At 52.3% G+C, this 20564-nt stretch overlaps 1 protein-coding gene across 3 annotated transcripts in view; it reads right to left on the bottom strand.

The window, feature by feature from the left end:
• Nucleotides 1-20564, bottom strand: part of ALDH1L1 (aldehyde dehydrogenase 1 family member L1) — a 113031-nt gene that overhangs the window by 13289 nt on the left and 79178 nt on the right. For all 3 annotated transcript variants that reach the window (XM_064362115.1, XM_021667039.2, XM_012475792.3), the window contains 7 exons: nucleotides 20141-20260; nucleotides 18913-19040; nucleotides 14954-15104; nucleotides 13826-13896; nucleotides 8269-8374; nucleotides 7045-7132; nucleotides 899-992 (listed from right to left, as the gene is read on the bottom strand). In XM_064362115.1, coding sequence (XP_064218185.1) covers nucleotides 899-992; nucleotides 7045-7132; nucleotides 8269-8374; nucleotides 13826-13896; nucleotides 14954-15104; nucleotides 18913-19040; nucleotides 20141-20260 — 758 coding nt within the window. The remainder of the gene's footprint in view (nucleotides 1-898; nucleotides 993-7044; nucleotides 7133-8268; nucleotides 8375-13825; nucleotides 13897-14953; nucleotides 15105-18912; nucleotides 19041-20140; nucleotides 20261-20564) is intronic.

Genomic DNA, 20564 nt, shown 5'->3' with positions numbered 1-20564 from the left:
AGTAAAAAATTTATCCAGGTGTAGTGGCACGTGTCTGTAGTCCCAGTGACTCAGGAGGCTAAGGTGAGAGGATCACATGAGCCTGGGAAGCAGAGGCTGCAGGGAGCGGTGATCACGACACTGCACTCCAGCCTGGATGACATAGTAAGATCCCAACTAAAAAAAAAAAAATGGAAAAGAAACAAGTGAAATTAACCCTAAAAATATATTGTATTATATTTTATTTAGCCCAACTAATCAAAAATATTACTTCAGCTTGAAATCAATATAAAAACTTAATGAAGGCAGAGCACAGTGGCTCACACCTGTCGTCCCAGCACTGAGATGGGAGGTCCAGTCAGGTGGATTGCCTGAGCCCAGGAGTTTGAGACCAGTCTGGGCAACACAATGAGACCCTGTCTCATGAAAAATACAAAAAATTAGCTGGCCTTGGTGGCATGTGCCTGTAGTCCCAGCTACTTGAGAGGCTGAGGTGGGAGGATCACTTGAGCCCAGGAGGTCAAGGCTGCAGTGAGTTATGATGGCACCACTGCACTCCAGCGTGGGTGACAGAGCAACACCTTGTCTCAAAAAAACCCCAAATATCCTATTAATGAGTGATTTCACTTTTTGTGGGTGCTCAGTTATTGAAATCGACATCTTTTATACTCTCAGCTCCTCTCAATCCAGCCCCTTGCTGATCTGATGGGGCTCCACAGGCTTGGGCTCCACAGGCCTCCTCAGGGCTTTGTCAGAAAGGCAGATGCATCTCTTCAGCGTCTGCACAGAGCCCAGTTGGGCCATGGAGGTGGCTATGCCCTGGAGCTTGGGAAGCAGGGCGCAGCTCCTGGAATAGCAATGCCATGTCGCAGGCGCACCCCGCAGCAGCCCCTCCTCTGCCCTACCCCCAGCCACGCACCTTTTCATGATGTGCTTGCCCACCTCTGTGGAGCCTGTGAACCCGATTTTCCTCACGTCGGGATGGTCTGAGAGTCTCTGGCCAACCAGGGAGCCTGTGGGTGGGAGGGACAGGGGAATCAAGGCGGTCCCCCTGGTGCTGGGGAGGCAGGAGCCCACCCCCATGTCTACACAGATCCACCTTAGGACCTGGGGCCCTCAAAATGCTCCCCACGTGCTTGATCCCCATGGTGCCTGGGGCTCATGGAGCCTTGCTCCCTGTTAGGTGCTGAACTGTGTCCCCCCAGATTCAAATGGTGAAATCCTCACCCCCTCTACCTCTGAAGGGGACTGTGTTTGGAGACCTGGCCTTGACACAGGTGATTCAGGTCAAATCAGGTAATTGGGAAGGACTGATCTGACTGGTGTTTTTCTAAGAAGAGGGGATTTGGGCAATGACCATGTGAGGACACAGGGAGTGGAGAGCTATCTGTAAGCCCAGGAGAGAGGCTGTGGGTGAAGCCAACGCTACTGACACCCTGGTCTTGGACTTCCAGCCTCCAGAACTGAGAGATGATAACTGTCTGTTTCTGAAGTCCCTGATCTGCGGTGCTTTGCAATGGTAGCCCAAGCAAACCAACCCACTCCCCACATGGCTTTCCACCATCAGGCAGACCCCATGGTGAGGGCACTAAGCCTTCAGCTCTCGAAGGATGTCCAGCAGAGACCCACGGACACCTGATCACATCCCTGAGGGATGTGGTGTCCTGAGCATCACAGACTCTAACACACCTGCCCTCAGCCATGCTCTGCACAAACCCTGTCCCCAACCTGGCTAAGTCCTCTCTGTCCCTCAAGTCTCCATCTCAATGAGACTTCGGAATGGGCTCCCTGATGCTGCCTCATCCCAGACTCAGCATAGCTCCCCACTTAAGCCACTCTCTTGTTTTGGCTTCTGAAGCTGCACCCTCCTAATTTGCCTCTCACTTCTCTGACAGCTCTTTTTCCATCTCCTTTGCTCACCTAATCTTAAAATACCCAGCACTTCTGGCTCTGTCCCAGGCCCTCTTCTCTCCTTAGTTTACACTGTGTGCTCAGCTGATCTCGCAGGCTTCCAAGTGCCATCTTCAGGTACGTCACCCCCCAGGTCAGCCTCGCTAGCCAAGCTTCTCTGGGATCCAGATCCACTGGCCACTCCTCTGCCTGCTCGGCATCTACACTTGGATGTCTTCTGGCTTCTCAAATTCAACATATTTGAAACTGAACTCTTATTCTTCCCCCAAGATCTGCTCTTCCTCCAGGGTTCTCCATTTCAGTAAACAACTTTTCCTTGCAGCCAGCTGGTTCAAGCCAAGAACCAGAGTCATTCTTGACCCCTCCTTCCCCATCCCATGACTCACTCAGTCCAGGGCTCCTGCGTCTACCCAGTCCCTCCATGTCCACCACTCCCCTGCCTCCAGGCTTGTAAAATTCACATGCCTGGGCACACCTGTGAAGGTTCCAGTTCAGCAGGTTTGGAATAAGACCCTTGTATTCTCCCTCTATACACAGTTAAAGCTCTACAAGTGATTTTGATACTAACTCCATTCTACCACTCCCCATTAAATCACTGTTTTGGGGAGAAAACATTCGCAAAAGATATATCTAAAACTGGTATCCAAAATATACAAAGAATTCTCAAAACTCAACAATAAGAAAACAACCACTAAAACTAGGCAAAACACAGAAACAGACACATCACCAAAGAAGACAGACAGATGGCAAGTAAGTACATGAAACAATGCTCAACGTCATTTGTCATTACAGAATCAAAAACTAAAACAGCAATGAGATACCACCACACAGCTACTAAACAACCAAAATCCAGAACCCTCATGATGCCAGATGCTGGCACAGATGTGGAGCAACAGGAACTCTCAGCCATTGCCGTGGGAATGCAAAATGGTACATCCACTTTGGAAGACAGTTTGGCAGTCAGTTTAAAAACTAACTGCACTCTCACCATATGATCCAGTAACTGTGCTCCTTGGTATTTACCCAAAGGAGTTGAAAACTTATGTCCACACCAAAACTTGCATATGAATGTTTACAGCAGCTTTATCTAGAATTGCCAAAACTTGGAAGCAACCAAGATATCCTTCAGAAGGTAGACGGATAAATAACTGACGTGAATCAAACAAGGAATATTATTCAGTGCTAAAAAGAAATGAGCTATCAAGTCACAAGAAGCCATGGAACAACCTCAAACACATATTACTAAGGAAAGAAGCCAAATGAAAAGCCTGCGTATGATTGCAATTACATGACATTCTGGAAAAGGCATAATGATGGAGACAAGAAAAAAATCAGTGGTTGCCAGGGCTTAGAGACAGGAGGAGATGAAAAGGTACTGCATAGAATATTCTTAAGGCAGTGAAACTACTCTGTGTTATAACCTAATGGCAGATGCAAGTCACTACGCAGTTGTCAAAACCCACAGAATGTACAACCCAAGTGTGACCCCTAAACTGTGGACTTTGGGGGATGATGAGGTGTCAGTGTAGGTCACTGATTGTAACAAACGCACCCTTCCACTGCTGGATATTAGTAGTGGGGGGCTGTGTCTGTGTAGGGATTCTCTGTACTTTCTGTTCAATTTTGCTACCAACCTAAAACTGCTCTAAAGTAGCTCTAAAGTCTACTTACTAGTGATAATAGTAACAATAATAATAGCACTCTCTCAGGCTATTTAAGACATATTTACAAAAGATATCATATATGAGACCATAAAAATTCTCCATTTTAGATAACAGAATTTTTACAAGCTGTCATGTGTTGGACTGTGCCTCCCCAAATCACCCGCCAGAAATTCACAGGTCGCCCTCCTAACCCCCAGTAACTCAGAATGTGGCCTTCTTTGGGGATGAAGTCAGTACAGGTAAAATTAGTTAAGATGAGGTCACTGGGGTGGGCCCTGATCCAAAATGACTGGTGTTCTCATAAAACTGGGAAATTCGGGCACAGATGCATACACATGCAGGGAAATGCCATGCACATGATAAAAGCACAGATCGGGATGATGCTTCTACAAGCTAGTTGGAGGCAAAGAAGAACTCTTCCCTAGCACCTTTTAGACAGAGCATGGCCGTGCTAGCACCTTCCATCCAGACTCGTAGCCTCCAAGCTGTGTGGCGCTGCCTTGCTGTGGTTTATGCCACTCGGTTTGCAGTGCTTTGTGACAGCAGCCCTGGCAAATTCACACACAGGCCATAGTCTTTAATCGTGACATATTTCAAGCAGAAATAGAACAAAATTTTAGACAAAAAACAACGTGGCAATTGTTTTAAAATCTCTTTTTACTTACTGCATTAGAGAGAAGACCAAAACTATAACTATATGACATTTAAGAATAATAAAAACATGAATACAACATGCTCATGGCATGAGGCAGGAGTGCATTTCTGGAAGACCAGCTTGAGAAGCCCTGTGGACAATTCCCCAGGGAAACCACCATCCTGGTGAAGATGATCTAAAAACAACCACTTAAACTCCTTGGAAATTTTTCTAAGGGCATGAGACAAAACATTCTTCAAGAAAATCTGAATCTCAGTAAGAGCAGGGAAGGTCTGCGGCACTGAAGCTACAGTCTGCTCCCTCCCCTTGGGGGAAGCTCCACTCCAGGCGGGTGTGGCCAGGAAGGCAGCGCTCCTTTCCCTCTCACTCCCAGTGAAGGAACCTGGCATCCACCAGGAGGGGCAGGACACCAAGACCGCTCATCTCCACCAACTCTCAGTTGCAGAAGCTAAGTTCTTTGGTGACTATGGCCAAGATGCTGAGGCCCCTTCCTCTGTCCAGACCTCACTCATAAGGGGAAGGCTCTACCCCAGGTGTGGCAGATGGAGAAGACAGTGCATGACTGTATTCAAAGTGCAGAAAGAACATGACTGTCAACCCAGACTCTTACATCTAGCAAAACTGTGTTTCAAAAAGTAGAGGCAAATAAGGATATTGCCAGATAAACAAAAACTGAGATAATCTGTTGTTAGCAGACCCACCTTACAGGAAATACTAAAAGAAGTTCTTCAAGCTGAAAGCAAGCGACTACAGACAACGGTCGGAATCCACAGGAAAAAGCAAGGAGCACTGTAAAGGTAATTAGGTAACTATAGAAAGATAGTATCGATGCATATTTTATTTGCTTTCTTCTCTTAACTGATTTAAAAAGCAATTGCATAAAATGATTATATACATAATTGTACTGTGGGGTAACAAATAGAAATGTAAAATATTGGACCATAAAAGCAGAAAGGAGGTAAGTGCAAATAAAACTTAAATGGAGTAAGTAAACGACGCCAGATAGTAGCTCAAATCCACAGGACCAGCTGAAGAGGACCAGAACTTGAAAGTCAGATAACATATAAACTCTACACACAGATACTTGTTCTCATTTCTTTTCTCAGCTTCTTTAGTAGATGTAAAATTTATATATATTAAGTAATATATGTAGCAATGTATTATTGGGTTTGTAACATATATAGATGTTCTATGTGTCCAAAAACAACAACAACGACACAAGTGACCCTAGCACAAACAGGGAGAGGATTACAGAGCTATCCAGAAGTAACATTTGTACATTTTGCTGGGATTAAATTAGTATAAATCTAAAGTTGGTTTTGTTAAGTATGTGATAAGTCCTAGAGAGACTACTAAGAAAATAACTAAAAATGTAGACTGCAAAAAACTATTGAAAGCATTAAAATGTTATACTTGGAAATATTCACTTAATGCAAAAGAAAGTACAGCAGGAGATACAGAGGGAGAAAAGACAGGAGACTCATAGAAAATGAAAAGTAAAATGGTAAACCCACTGTATCAATATTAACATTAATGTAAAGTCTCCAGTCAAAAGGCAGAGATTATGAGACTGGATAAAAAACAAGATCCAACTATACGTTCTATAGTGAAGGCACATTTCAGATTCAAAAGTATGAATGGGTTGAAAATAAAAGAATGTAAAAATATATATCACGTCAATAGCAACCACATGAAAGCTAGTGAGAGAATACTAATGTCAGACAAAATTGACTTTAACACAAAAATTATCATGAAAGATAAACACAGGCATTTATAATGATAAAAGTGTCAGTGACAAGGCGTGAGGTGTCACCAAAACTTTTTTTTTTTTTTTGAGATGAAGTCTCACTCTGTCACCTAGGCTGAAGTGCAGTGGTGCGATCTTGGCTCACTGCAACCTCCGCCTCTCAGGTTCAAGTGATTCTCCTGCCGTAGGCTCTGGAGTAGCTGGGGTTGCAAGCGTCCACCACTATGCCCAGCTAATTTTTGTATTTTTAGTAGAGACAGGGTTTCACCATGTGGATCTGAGGCTGGTCTTGAGCTCCTGACCTCTCAAGTGATCCACCTGTCTTGGCCTCCCATAGTGCTGGGATTACAGGCGTGAGCCACCGTGCCCAGCCATCACCAAAACTCTTTCAAATGCTTTCCTTATTTGAACCAGAAAAAAACTAATGGACTAAACTTTCAACCTAAAAAGCTACAAAAAAATAGAAGAACCACTCAGGAGAACACAGAAGGGAATAATAAAAGCAGGGACAACCATAAAAATAGCAATGGAATAGGTAAGGAAATCAAGGAGCTGTATTTTTTTTAGGGTGGGGGATGGAGACAAGCAATAACTTTTCACCAATTTAATCAACTTAAAAAGAGAGAGAAAAAGGAAAACTATAAAGAATGTATTAATCAAAAGGAAAATCCAAAAAGGAGATAAAAATTATGAGAGATTATTAAATACAAGTTCATGCGAATACATTTAAAATCTGCACAAGAAAGGACTTTTTCATAAACTAGACCACTAAACACAATAGAAACTTAAAGAGTAATTCATGTATGACCTCCCCATAATGCTCTAAGCCTGAAATGTTCTACAGAAAAATTCTCTCAAACTTGCAAGGACAGATAATTCCCAAGTTCAGCTGGGGTATCTGAAGACGAAGGCCCTTCCAGGTGCAGGAGCTCTCTCCCACAAAAGCGTCCTCCTTCGCCACAGGCTGGCCCTCCTAGGCTCTCCCCAGGCTGCTCTGCCCTCATGCCCCTATCCAGCAGGGCCTGCTCTGCCCAGTTGCATCTCCAGCTGTCAGAAGCCCTAGCCCTCCCCCCGACCACGGCTCTTACCAGATCCTGGGAGGACGTTGACCACACCTTTAGGAATGCCAGCCTTCAATGTCAGCTCTGCAAACTTCAAGGCGGTAAGTGGGGTCACCTGAGTGTGGGGCCAGAAAAGGACACTGGATAAGGAGGTTTTGGAAAGTGGGGCTCTGCTTTCCCTCCCTGTCTTCCTCTCCCAGCAGCCCAGCAGCAAGCAGGGAGGAGCAGCTGCAGATTGTAGCACCAGGAAGACCCCAGGGGGGACACCAGAGGGGGATCAGCACCAGCTGGGAATCAGGGCAGGCCAAAGTCTGGTGCCCTAGCTTCTCCTCCTGGTAGGGCTCCAGCCCCAGCCAGGCCTGGGTTCCCTCCTGCACAGCATGTTTCTAAAGATGGAGGTTAAGGTCTCCTCAGAGGGTTGTTGTGATGCTTAAATAAGCAAATGTATGCAGATTACTACATAATTTGTGATACATGTTGAAATGCTGAGGCATGCCTGACTCGGTAAATACTATCCATGCCAGCCATAATTATTGTTTTTTCATTATGCTAATACCCTTGGTGCAAAATTACCGCAAAGAAGCTAGCGAGCGGGTGCCCTCCTGGGCACCGCATCCCTGCCATGTCATGCACCATCTTTGGAGGCAGGCAGCGGGTGGGCTATTATTGCCAATGTACAGATGAAGAAATTGAGGCTCACTAGGGGTATCTTCACTCCCAAGGACCTTCCCAGTATGCCTGGGTGACCCTTGACATCCTGCCTCTACTCCCCCACCTATGCCTCTCAGACACCACACCATGTAGCTTCTTATGCAGGCATGGAGCCACAAATCCCACTGCTCACCTTGCTTCCCTCCAGGACTTGTGGTCTCTGAAGCCATGTAAGAGACGTGGCACCAGCTTTATGGATAGACTACTCAGGCTGTCTTAGAGCTTGGGGCCTGGTTTCTGCCCCATGAATCCAGAGTGCAGAAATCCCTGCCTCTGATCAACTGAGTGGCTGCAAGTTCCCGCACAGCCAGCTGGCCTCAAGCAGCCATGGCTGAAAAAGAGTCTGCTTTGGAGAGCTCTGCCTGCCATGTACACCTCTGTCCATTGAGAGCAGGGCCTGTGGAGGGCAGCTGGCATTAGCAGGACCCTTCCTCCAGTGCCTGTGTGGGCAAGCAGGGCCCTTCCCTTCCTCCCTTATAGTGTGAGTTTCTGGTCCTCTCTGTGGCCTGCAGTCCCTGTCCGGAGTGAGCCCAGGCTCACCTGAGCAGGCTTGATCACGACTGTGTTCCCGGCAGCCAGGCAGGCAGCTGTCTTCCAGGACAGCATCATCAGGGGATAGTTCCAGGGGATGATGATGCCACAAACCCTGCCGCACAAAAGAGGTTGGGCTTTGTCCCTCTTCTCCGCCAGGGGCCCACAGTGGAGGACCTGCCAACTCCCTTCCCCTCACCCAGGGCCTGATATTCACTCTCGAAGCTAGGCTTCCTGATAAGGCACCAAAGGTCCCTCTGAGAGGCAGCTCACGCCTGCTCTTTCTGTCCTGGATGCTACAGTAATAAATGGTCTGGTGGCAGCTCCTCTTCCTAGCAGGGCAGGATGGCAAGGGACACTGGACAGTTTCTGATGGAAACTGTGGAACTGTCTGGGGCACAGGCAATGAGAGAGGGTGATGGTGGGCAGGCCCAGGTGAGGACACAGGCCAGGGGGACCCGTAGTGGGGCAGGGGTCACCAGGGGTGGGTCAGGAGAGCCGGGAGGGGGGTCCTCCTGAGTGTGAGACCAGGTGTCAGTCCTCAAGAAGAGAAGACAGAGTCGGCAAGGCAAGACTGATGAGGTCAGGGCGTTCTGCGTGAAGCCATGGTGCCCAGGGCCAGCGCCACCCTGGGTTCCAGAGCAAGCCTCTGGCTGTGCACAGGTGCCTCATATTCAGAGCATCATGGGCTTGGGGAGGCCACATAGTCCCAGGGACCAGCAGGCACGCTGGCCGGGTATGAATCCTGCGTGGCCCTGCCTTCCCCCCATACGGCACCACTCTGGGTGAGCACTGGGCAGTTAGATGAGGACATCCGCACGGAGCCCCGCACGCAGACCACAGGCCATGCTGTCCCCACCCCACCACCATCACAGGATGTTTCCCCAAAAGATAATTGCTTAGCCAGACCCAGGCTTTGAGCAGGACACTGGGTGAGGCATTACGGGGGAGCAGTAGCGGGCACTGAGAGGGTAGGGGAGCCACCCTGCACCCCACACGCACCCAGCTGATCAGGTGGGACAGGACAGGCAATAGGGAGCACAGCACGGGCTGGCGAGTTTTCCCAGGGAAGGGGTGAGGCTGTCGGTTACAGTGAAGGGGGTTGAGGGGGGCTTGGAAAAGAAAACACATCATAAAAGTCCCACGATTATGCGCTGAATTGTGCCCCACCCCTCAGTTCCTATGCTGAAGTCCTAATCCCCAGAGGCTAAGGATGTGCCCTTGCTTGGAGACCAGATCGCTGTGTTGTAATTAATTAGGATGTGGTCACACCAGGGTGGGCGGGCTCCTAATCCAGCAGGAACGCTGTCCTCATACAGAGAACACCACCTGGAGAGACAGATTCTCACAGCGGGAATGCCAAGGGGGCATGAGGCAGAGAGGAGGGCACCCTATAAGCCAAGGAAGGCCAGAGGTCACCAGCAGCCACCAGACACCAGGAGAGAGATCGGGACAGACCCTCACAGCCCTCATGCGGAACCAGCTCTGCCCACATCTGATCTCAGACTTTCAGCTCCCAGAACCGTGAGACAAGTTTCCATTGATTAAGCCCTGGATTGGTGGTCCCTTCTACAGCAACCCAAGCTGACACCCACACTCACTGGTTAGGGGAAAGGCCAAGCCCTGGGACTGGAGTATGCAGAGCCAGCCTGGCATGGGGTCAAAGGAGCAGGGCTGCAGGACCCAGGCCCAAGTCAATCCTCCCTGCCCAGCTGCTGTGGGAACTGACCTTCATTGGCCTTGATGCCTCTGATTCTTAGTGGCCTTTCTTAGTGGGAGACTGAGTGGCCTCCCTCACCCAGTGAGACACCCCCTCATGAGTCTGAGGCCCACCCCTCCCTCCCTCAGGGCCACTCCCATGCTGTGGGTCCCTGAGCCCATCTCTCTTCTGCCCTCAGAGGCTCCCAGGGAGCTGCATGGACAGTGAGGGTGGAGCTCCTTCTCTCTCTTGGGAGCCTGGGGCCTGGGCAGGGGACACCAAGCAAGGTTTCTTGGTATCCCCAAGAAACGCTTAAGCTCCAGCGGTTGTTGGGCCAGGATACAGCTGAAGATATGAGGGGACAGGGCCCCACAAGTCAGCTGCAGCCTCACTGCTGGGGTTGCTGTGGGCCTGGCCAGGAAAGGAGACGGGCAGCCCCTCACTCAGTCATTCTGTAGTATTTATGGGACACTGCATGAGTGCTGGGATGATGACAGGCATGGGCACAGGGCAGCATCAGTCCGAATGGTCAGACAGAGAATAGAATGGGATTATAGATTAGAGAGGGCAGGCTGGGAGCAGAGGTCTCGGGGGATGCATCACAGGTGAGAGCTGGAGGACAGCAGTGAGGGCTGCATGTGGGACACGGGTGCAAGTGCTCGGCGGGGCATGAGTGTGGAGGGTCTGGGATCTGCGAGGCCAGCACAGCCAACCACAGTGGACTGGGGAGGGGGTCAGGATACCAGTCCTGGATCCCATGGCTAAGTGAGGAGTCTGATTCCATGTCAAGGGCACTGAGAAGCCACTTGAGGATTCTGAGTGGAGCAGTGACGCGGTCTCTTGTGAATTTCCTAATACAAACATCCAAAAGAGCTGGCCTCTGCCCCTTCTCAGCACCACAGACAGAATTCTCCTCTTAGCCCTATCCAGGAGGCCCTGCCCTGCCTGGCTCCTTCACCTGGCCCTCGTAACTCCTTCACAGCGCACTGTGCCCTAGACATCTGACGCTAACCCATCAAAACAACTTAGTGAGGACAGGACTGTTTTGTTACCATTTGACAGATGGGGAGACTGAGTACAGACAGGCTGGGAGCTTGCCCTAAAAAGGGGAGAAGCTGGGATTCCGACCTTGGGTTCCAGCTCTAGAACATTCCCACCGAGGCGAAGTCCCCTGTGAAGGTGGGGAGGCCTTGGAGCCTCCCCTGAAGGAGGAGCTTCCCCAAGAAGTATTTATGGAACACCTGTTGTATGGCAAGCTGTATGCCAGACCTGAGGGATGGTGAGCAAAATAGAGTTCCTACCCCTGTGATCTTTCAGTCTAACGGAATAGCAGATAAGCAAATAAAAACACAAATAAATAGTCATACAAGCTGCCTCAGACTGAGCAGGAGAAACCAGGTGGTTCATTTGGTGGGACTCAACCTTGGCTGCTGTATATCAGATCACCTCTGGAGTTTTTCAAACTGCAGATACCAACACATTCCCTCAAGCCTAAATCAGAATTTCTAGGTGAGGGTAAAAAGCTGCCCAGGCAATTCCAATGAACCTCCCTGGTTAAAAATCACCACAGCAACAGTGATTTGTTGTAGTGATTCAACCGTAATTATATATTTTGAATCATTCAGAGAGCCTTCAGAAACCCTCAAGCCAGGCAGCAGACAAACCAGGTTGGAATCCGTGGGTAGGGACCCAGGCACCAGTACTTTTTAAGGCTCCCCATGTGAGGTCATTGTCATACTGCTGTTCTTTGGGAATGGATGTTCTCTAGTACTTTTAACATTAAATATTAGTTGCAAAAAAACAAAAACAAAAACAAAAACAAAAACAAAACTAAACTTTCAACCCAAAAAGCTACAAAAAAATAGAAGAACCACTCAGGAGAACACAGAAGGGAATAATAAAAGCAGGGACAACCATAAAAATAGCAACGGAATAGGTAAGGAAATCTAGGAGCTGTATTTTTTTTAGGGTGGGGGATGGAGACAAGCAATAACTTTTCACCAATTTAATCAACTTAAAAAGAGAGAGAAAAAGGAAAACTATAAAGAATGTATTAATCAAAAGGAAAATCCAAAAAGGAGATAAAAATTGTGAGAGATTATTAAATACAAGTTCATGCGAATACATTTAAAATCTGCACAAGAAAGTACTTTTTCATAAACTAGACCACTAAACACAATAGAAACTTAAAGAGCCCAGCGGTCCTGGCGGCCTCCCTGCCAGGCAGAGACCATTAGTTCCAGAATCTCGGCCCGCCAGGTGCGTGGTCAGCAGTGGCCCTGCCTGACTGCCTGCCTTTGGGCGAGCTCTGGTCTGTGTGAGCGGCTGGCACCAGGCTCCAGAGCAGGATGCGTTCACACTGGGGTACTGACTGGGTGCCCAGAGCCCGGGGCCAAGGCCAGCCTCACAGGGTGACACAGGGATGCTTCTGGGTAACAGTGTCTGTTTCCTCCTCAGTCCAATGGGGGCGGACATCTCTTTACCCCTTGCTGGCAGCTGGGAGGGTGGACAGCCTCACAGACCCAAGTGTGGCTCTGACCTGTGGCCCCAGGTGGGCCATGACCTGCCCTGCCCAGCCCAGCCCCACCCCTCTCAAAGCAGGACAAAGTCTCTGACCACTGCCCCATAGCAGGGTTTCTTGGCCTCCACACTACTGACATTTGGGGTGGGGCAGTTCTTTGCTGTGGGGGGCTGTCCTGTAGCATCCCCTGTCAGGACAACCAAAACCATGTGCAGACACTGCCCAGTGTCCTCTGTGGGGACCCTGGAGGCGACGCCTCCACCCCCAACCTGGCTCCTCCCTGGGACTCCAGGGTGAGAGGTTTCCTGGTCCACAGCCCACTTTCCCACAAGAGCTTCCTCCGGCCTGTGCTTGAGGACTTGTTTGTTCATCTGCACGAGCTGTCAGTGACACAGTGACATTGGAGCATGTTCTCCTTGCAAACACTCCAACGTTCAGGTGGAGCTGAGGGGCCTTTGTCCACGCCCACAGCTGTGAGGTCCCCCACCCTGCAAGGCACACAGAGCAGGTGGGAATGACGGTGGTGCTGATGGCAGCTGGGTCCTGCTCCTGGGTCATCCTGGCCAGGCCCTCCTCTGGCACCGCGTGCAGGCACAGTGAGGGTGGACCCAGGGCTGGGGCTCTCTAGGTCCGGCTGCAGGCACATCCCCAGAGCAGATCATGGATCAGGGCTCTGCCAGCACCTGCTGCTCTGGTGTTTGCTGTCACCGACCAAGCACAGTGGCCATGCACTCTTGAGTGAGCCTCCTCAAGCACGCATGTGAGTGACTCACCCGGACTGGGGCCGAGTGAGGATGTATGGCCTCGAGTGGTCACTGCCCAGTTTCCTCTGGCAGGGGAAAACCCAGAGCTCTGTGGCTGTGTTCCAGGCCCTTCTCCCCACTCCTGCCCTGGGGCCACTGGGTGGCAAGGTGAGGCGCCTCATGCCGGGTTCATTTCCTAGTTCCTATGCACTTGGTGTCGGTGGGGTCTGCACTCTTTCTGCTGAGCGGTTCTCATCCTCTGCCTGTTCCTCCTTCATTCTGTTTCCTGTTCCTTGGTGCTGTGCAGGAGTTCCTCATCTTTATGAACACTGACCTCACCGTACCCATTTTGGATGTTTTTTGGGTTTATCCTTGTTTCCCACCCTGGGCCTGACTGATTCAGTGTTACTGGGGGATTAAATACAATTGTCCTCAAGTCCTTACAGCAGTGCCTGGCACGGAGCAGGTGCTCTAGAAGTACATGGATGGCTGTTTGATAAACACATGCACAAGGGTGCTATGAGCTCCTGCAGGCTGTGCTGCAGTCCCATGTACTCATGGAAAGCATTGCGAGGCTGCACCTCGCCCTGGGCAAGGACTCACCCGATAGGCTCCTTCCTGGTCAAGGTCAGGTTGCGGTTGGGTCTGGCCTGGTTGATGGGGATGGTGGAGCCCTGGAAGAGGCACAGGGGCAGTCACTCAGGGGCCCAGGGTCCACACTCCTCTTCCCCTGGGCAGCCAGTCTCCACCAGGGGCTCTGGGAGGAAGTCAAAGCCACCAGCTTTGGTGTGACCTGAGGCTTGAGAGATAGGCAGGGGGGCAGCCAGAGGGGCAAGAAGTTTGCTCCACCCTGAGCCTGGCAGGCAGAGCCCTTGGGCAGGAAGCTGGTCCTGGTACCAGCAAGGTCTCTAGCTTTGACACTCGAGCAAGAAAAGATAAGGGTGGGGGCGGGGCAGGGTGCCCACCCCCTCCCCTCAGCTCTAAGCAGTTGAGCATGTGTAGGAGGCCCAGGCCTGGGGCCAGCTGCTACATGGCAGCAGAGTCGGGGTGGGCACCAGGCAGCCCACCTCCCTCCTTGCTGTCATGTCCTGGTGGAGAGAAGGAACCATGGAGCCCAGATCTGGCAGAGATGCTGTGAGCCCTTTCCTGGGGAGTCTCCATAAATGGCCCCCAGGTTCTACAACTGATGGTAAGGGCCTGAAGATGTGGTGAGCACTCCCTCCTGTGATGGTGTTGACTGTCCCTGTTGACCTTAGGGTGGGGGTATGGTGCCCACAAACCCAGAATAACCACAGGAGTCCCGAGAAAAACAGGCAGAAGAGAGTGTCACAGGGATCCCAAGCCCGAGAGTGACCTGCTGCCGCTGGGAGACAGAGCATCTTGAGCAGGGACCTGCAGCCAAGAAGGACCTGCGCCCTCAGCCCTGCAACCACATGGAACTGAATTCTGTCAACACCAGAACTCACCTGGATTCAAGTTCTGCCCCAGGTCATCCAGATAAGGCCCAGTCCAGCCAATGCCTTAGCTTTGGCCTTTTGAGACCTCAGCATGGAAGCCAGCCCAGCCTGCCTGGAATTCCCACCTGCAGAGCTAATAAACGGGTGTTGTTCCAAGCCACCCAGTTGTGGTCATTTACTGTGCAGCATGCAGACTACTGTGCTGCCCTTGGAGTCCCCTAAATGGCTGGGCCAGTCTGTGTGTGCTCACACTGGGCAGGAGCCTGGGACCCACCTGGATCTTGTCGCACCAGCCAGCAAAGTAGCGGAAGGTCTGGATGGACATCCCCACGTGAGTCTTCAGGGCCAGTGTGTAGACGGCACCCGCATCCAGGGCCTCGATGGTGGCCAGCTCCTCCTGGTGCTGCTCCATGAGATCCGCCAACCTGGCCGAGGGAGGGGAGGCAGTAAGTGGGCTCGGGCCTGGCACAGCCTCATCTGTCCTCACAAGGCCCTTCTTAAAGAAGGCAGGGGCCTGCCATCCACCCCAGATCTGCCACTCTCAGATGTGCGGACCTCCATTTTATGCAATGGGCTGGCACCGATGCTCCACCGGACGGTTGTGAGGCTGACACCCTCTGTCCCTCTCTCCTTTCCTTGCTCTTCCCTCCCTTCCTTCCTGAAGTATATGTGGATCCACTACTTTATCCAGTTCCCCTGAAATTATCCTGCAGAGGCATTCACCCACTTGCTGCAGACAGCAAAGGGGTCACCGCCCAAGAGGCCTGCTTTTCCTGTCTTTGGAAAGCTTGAACAAGGAGAAAGCCCATGTGTCTTTCCAGCACCAGCAGTTCAGTCCAGGGCAGTGGGGACATGCTCCTGAGGTGTCTCCAGAGGTGGAGAGGTGGCCATATCCTCACCCTTCACAAGAGGGCTGACTAGGGAGCGACGTGGGGGCTGGTGCGTTTACACAGACCGGCTCCAGTCTAAGCATGCCGAGGTCGGGTTGCCCTCCCTTGATTCTGATGGACGTGCAGCTATGGGAAGCCTGGGAGTTACGAGGGTGCCCCTCTCATTCCCTAGGGGGAGGGTGGCCAGGGAAAGTGGAGCCCACAGGCCCGGGGCAAACTCAGCCTTGCAGACAGGCAGTTCGGCTCGGGCCTAGAGGCAAGTGTGGGACCAAAATCTGCAGCTGTTTCCCACACTGCTCCTCTCTGCACACAGGCACCATGAGGCCCACATGCACCCCAGGCCTGCTCCGGTCTTCACCTGCCTACACCCACCAGGACCTATGGTGGGTCCATGCCACTCAGGACGCAACTCTGTGCCTGGCCAACCAGTCGCCGGCCCTGTTTCCACTTCATTCTGGGGCTATGCGACCCCAGCCCCTCTGCCTCCTTCCTCCTCCTCCTCCTCACATCGGCCTTTTCCAGGTGCTCAGGTCACTCGGGCCTCCTGCCTTGGGGCTTTTGGGGGCTGTGTTGCACGTTTGGGCCCTCTTTCCACACTCCTGTTTCTCCTCTCAGCCTTCTGTACTTCTTTTAGACCGAAATTCCCACCCGCGGCCTGAGTGATCAGAGCTCCCTGTCATGTCCTCTGATAGCCTCCTCTGCCTTTCTTCACTCCTCCCCGCCCACCACTACGGTTTCATAATAGACATTCACACAGATGATAATTTCATCAAGATATGCCTGCCCATTGGAAGCCAGGCTGCAGGGAGCAGGGCACTGTCTGGTTCCCTGCTCTCCACAGCACCCAGCTCCAGCACAGCTCTGGGCACACGGAAAGCACTCGGCTCAGGTTTGCTGCATGAAACTGATTGGGCGAGGCCGCCCTGGGCAAGAAGAGCCCATGTGTAAATCAGTTTCTGAGAAAAACCGATTGTGTACGACAAATAGTGAAAATACCACCTAGTGGCCGGTAGCGGAACCTCAACCGGCAGCTGTTGCCTGTTGATGAACCAGGGCCGTGCGGTGATAAGGCACCAGCTGCTACTGCTCTTGGCAGCCCTCAGACCCAGAGGCTAACGGTCACTGTGTGTTGCCACCTGGACATGGAAGCCCACACAGCAGCCTCAGGACAGTCTCACTGCCCCTCTCCTGCAACCCTGCCCAACTGCAGCCCACTAAAGCTTGTGGTGTGCCATGCCTCCTGTGCTCACATCCTTTTCCTTCATCAGCCCCAATCCCTGAATCCCCCATATTCCTAGACAGTGCCACCTGTGTGTGACGTGGCTGTGTCATCAGTCCAGTTCCCAGGACATACTTTCTAAAGTAGCCATCACCCGAGTGCACTATTCGGGAAGCTCCGAGAGGCTGCCTTGTGGGACTATTCTATTGTCAATTCAGGTAGGCTGCTGAATTGACACCCTGGCACCCGTGCTCCCCAGAGCCCAGTCCCTGGGTGCCAGGGTAGCAGTGCAGGAGAAACGAAGCTGCTGCCATCTCCCTCTGATGGTCTGCAGGGCAGATGCAGGGGCGTTCAGCGGGCTCAGCTGGCCCAACTGACCATCAGCAGCCTGGACCATTGCCAGATCCTCAACCGTGGACCACAGTCATATCTGGGCAGAGCCAGCAGCTCCCCACGGTCTTTCCCACAAAGAGTAGGCTCCTCTTTGTGGCTCTACTCGGCAGCTGGATACGGCTGCTTCTGCTCCCTGGAGGTTCTATCCTGTCCACCAGGAGTTCGTGGGACTGCCTAGGAACCTTCTTTAAATCTCCCTCTGGTCCTTCTTCCCAGCTTCCGCAACTGTGTAATGTCTGATTCCTGCAGTGCCTTTCTTGTTCTCTAACACCCATGGTGGTCCTACCACCCCGACAGGGTGCTCTGTGGCCATTTATCTGGGAAATCCTGTTCTGCCCCCTCTGGGACATCTAGACCCAGCCTCTGTCATGCTGAGCTGAGGCAGAACCAGCAATGGGCACTACCAGGTCTCCAAGGGGCCTGAGAGCTTGTACAGGACAGGAACTGGTCCACTTACAGCTGCCAGGGTGCCTCCCTCACTGTCATTGTGGGTAAGTAGGAGCTGTTATGATACAAGCCACCAGCTGGCAGCAGAGGCCAAGGGAGGAACCCCACATATGCTGTCGGCCATGCAGTCTACCAAAGGTATGCAGGGCCCAGGCCAGAGGCTCTCCCTCCACCTGGCATGCCTGTTTCACCGCTCTCCCTGACTTCTAGGAGCTCTAGGGACTGCTGGGCATGGCCAATGCCTTTCCAGAATTGAGGGGCTTGCAAAGGGGACAGGAAACTACGAAAGGCTGGGCATGCCAGCTCCCACAGCCCTCCCTGCCCCAATCTTAATAATCTTAATCTCCATTCTGTTTTGCAAACCATGGAGGCCCCTCTCTCTCGTTTCCTGCTGCTGGGCTGCCCTGGCTTTTCTGGCCTCTGGAGTATAGTAGAAACAGAGCCATTCTGACTGCAAGGCCAAGGCAGGGTCTCTCCTGCCAGGTGAGGAGCCTCACTGAGACCTTGCCATAACTGGGCTTCGCAACTCTAGAGCTTCCCAGGACTCAGCGAAAGAGCCAGCCCCTGAGACGCCTGTGCTCTGGGTTCATCTGCCCGTACCCTCCCTTCTTTCGGGAACATCATCTCACCTCTGCGAGGGTGATTGCTCCTTCCTCCAAAGGCCCTGTGGTTCCAGGGGTGCAGCACCTCTCTTCTGGGCCTCCCTGTCACTCTACAGTCATAATCTAAAGTCATTATCACAAGTCCTTGCCTAAGACATCTGAACTGGAACTAAGGAGAGAAGGTCCCTTCCTCCCTGGCTTAAAATTAAAAAAAAAAAGAAAAGAAAAGAAAATGTGAGACCTATGGATTCCAGCAGCCAGAGCCAGGCTGAGCAAGCAGAGACCAGGCCAGCGCCTCCCTGGCCCTTGCTGTCTTCTGCGTGCAGGAGCTGAGTCTCCTTCAGCCCAGGCTGGCGAGGGCAGTGCTGTGTCTGCCTGGGAGGCCCAGCCTGCACCTACTTCAGAAGCAGCCCTTGGCTTCCATACATTCTCACCTCCACCAGGCACCTCCCCTGAGGCCACTCTGCTGAAACACTTCGTGTTTTTCATGTCCCTTCCTCTGAGAAAGCTTTTCTGAGCCTCAGGCAAGGAGCCCCAGCCTGGTCCATCTGATGGCCTTGGTCCCATGGCCTCCCCAGGACCCACCTCCTCCTGGCAGGTAAAGAGGCCCTTGTAAAAGCACCCCCTGGCTCCGCCCAAGTTGATGGTGGCAGTAGCTGGCAGGCACATGCTGAGCTCCCACCTGTACAGCAGCCGGCCCCGGTCCCGCGCGCTGATCTTCCCCCACAGTCCATTCTCAAAGGCATCCTTGGCTGCGGCCACTGCCTTGTCAACATCAGCGACTTGGGCCAGGGATACCTGGCAGATGACCTGTAGCAAAAGCAGAGCCGTGACCAGTTCTCCCTCAGCCAGCTGCACACAGATCCCCTGCCCGCTTCCCCAGCTTCCTCCTAGGCTTCCTCTTGTGCTTTGGTCATGCTTCCTCTGGCCACATAGGCAGGCGTGGAGGGGAAGCATGGCCAAAGGAGAGCTCTGGGAGGCCTTACATAGGAAGAGAAGACAGGTCTTCCTGGGAGAAGGCTGTTTGTGTGTCTAAACCCCAGGGCCTCCACCCCGTTCCTGCCCTGAGTGTGCCACCCATGCAGGCTCCCTCACCTTGTGCCTGCTGGGTGTGCCAAGGGGAGCTGGTGGGATCCTGGGGTGAGAGGGCAAAGCCAGCCCCTCCTGTCTGCCACCACAGACAGCCTCGCCCCTTCTGCCAAGGCCCCATCCTTAGCCCCTCCTGATGCTCCATCCCAAGGGCACTGCACTGTCCTATCTGTGTCCCTACCCCCTGCCTGTTCCTTTGCAGATCAGTCTTTAACTCCCTCAAATGATTCGTTTTGAGTATACTCTCGGTATTCTGCAAGGATTCAGCAGATCCCACAGGATGGACAGGATAGAAAAATGTCAGTGTGCAGTCACAAGAGCAAGCTCTGCTTCGAGACCCACATTTCAGACATGCCCATCTGTGTATCTACCATAGGTGTGCATTGGCTCATCACGCCCCAAGGTCACAGTCAAGAGAGAGTGGCAAACACGGGATTCAACTCGAGGGATGAATGTCCCAGTGGTGGACGGTTCAAGTATTAGACAAGGCGAGTCCCACGCTCGGGCTACCGATGAAGTGTGGAGGCGTGGCAATGGCCTCATTTCTTCCTATCAGGGAGGAGGAACCCTGTTCCCAGTCTCTGAAGCAGGTGCAAGACCCTTCAGAGCCCTCTTGCCTCCTGCCACCACCCTGCACCTCCTCTCTGCACCACTCCAATAGAGTGGGCCGGAAACGAATTGGTATCCTTTCCCGTCCCTCTCAAAGGCACATATCCAAGCAGAGGCCCTCAGGGTCAGGACCCCCAGAGGCCAGTAGGGGTAGGAGAGGAGGGATGGTAAGGCTGCGGAATGTGGGGAAGGGGTGCTGGGCCTGCACTCACACTTCCGTCGGTGGGATTGATGGTCTCAAAGGTCTTGGCACCCTCGGCATCCATGAACGCCCCCCCGATGAAAAGCTGGTGGGGCATGTGGAGGGTGCGCTTGTTCACCGCCATTTCCACCTGGAAGAAAGGACCCAGTGACAAGCGCAAACCCACACAGGGCGCAGGAGGCACACACAGACAGCTACACAGCCACACACAGGCACACTTCTCAGGGGCCTCCTGGTGCTCCAGAGCTGCATGTGGGCAGCAGCTGAGAGATGAAGGACAGGCTCTGCAGTTAGGCTGCCTGGCGGGAGCCCAGCGCTTCCACCTACTCCCTGTGCGGCCTTGGGCTGGCTCCTCAGCTTCCTCAGGGCAGGGCCGAGAGGACTCTCAGCACAGAGGAAATGCCAGTGGGTAGTGAGGCCCTTGGTAGCCACAG

Source organism: Aotus nancymaae, unplaced genomic scaffold (assembly GCF_030222135.1).
Source record: "Aotus nancymaae isolate 86718 unplaced genomic scaffold, 86718_ANA_hifiasm-v0.15.2.pri h1tg000046l, whole genome shotgun sequence".
NCBI lineage: Eukaryota > Metazoa > Chordata > Mammalia > Primates > Aotidae > Aotus > Aotus nancymaae.
This window is presented reverse-complemented; position numbering and strand designations above follow the sequence as displayed.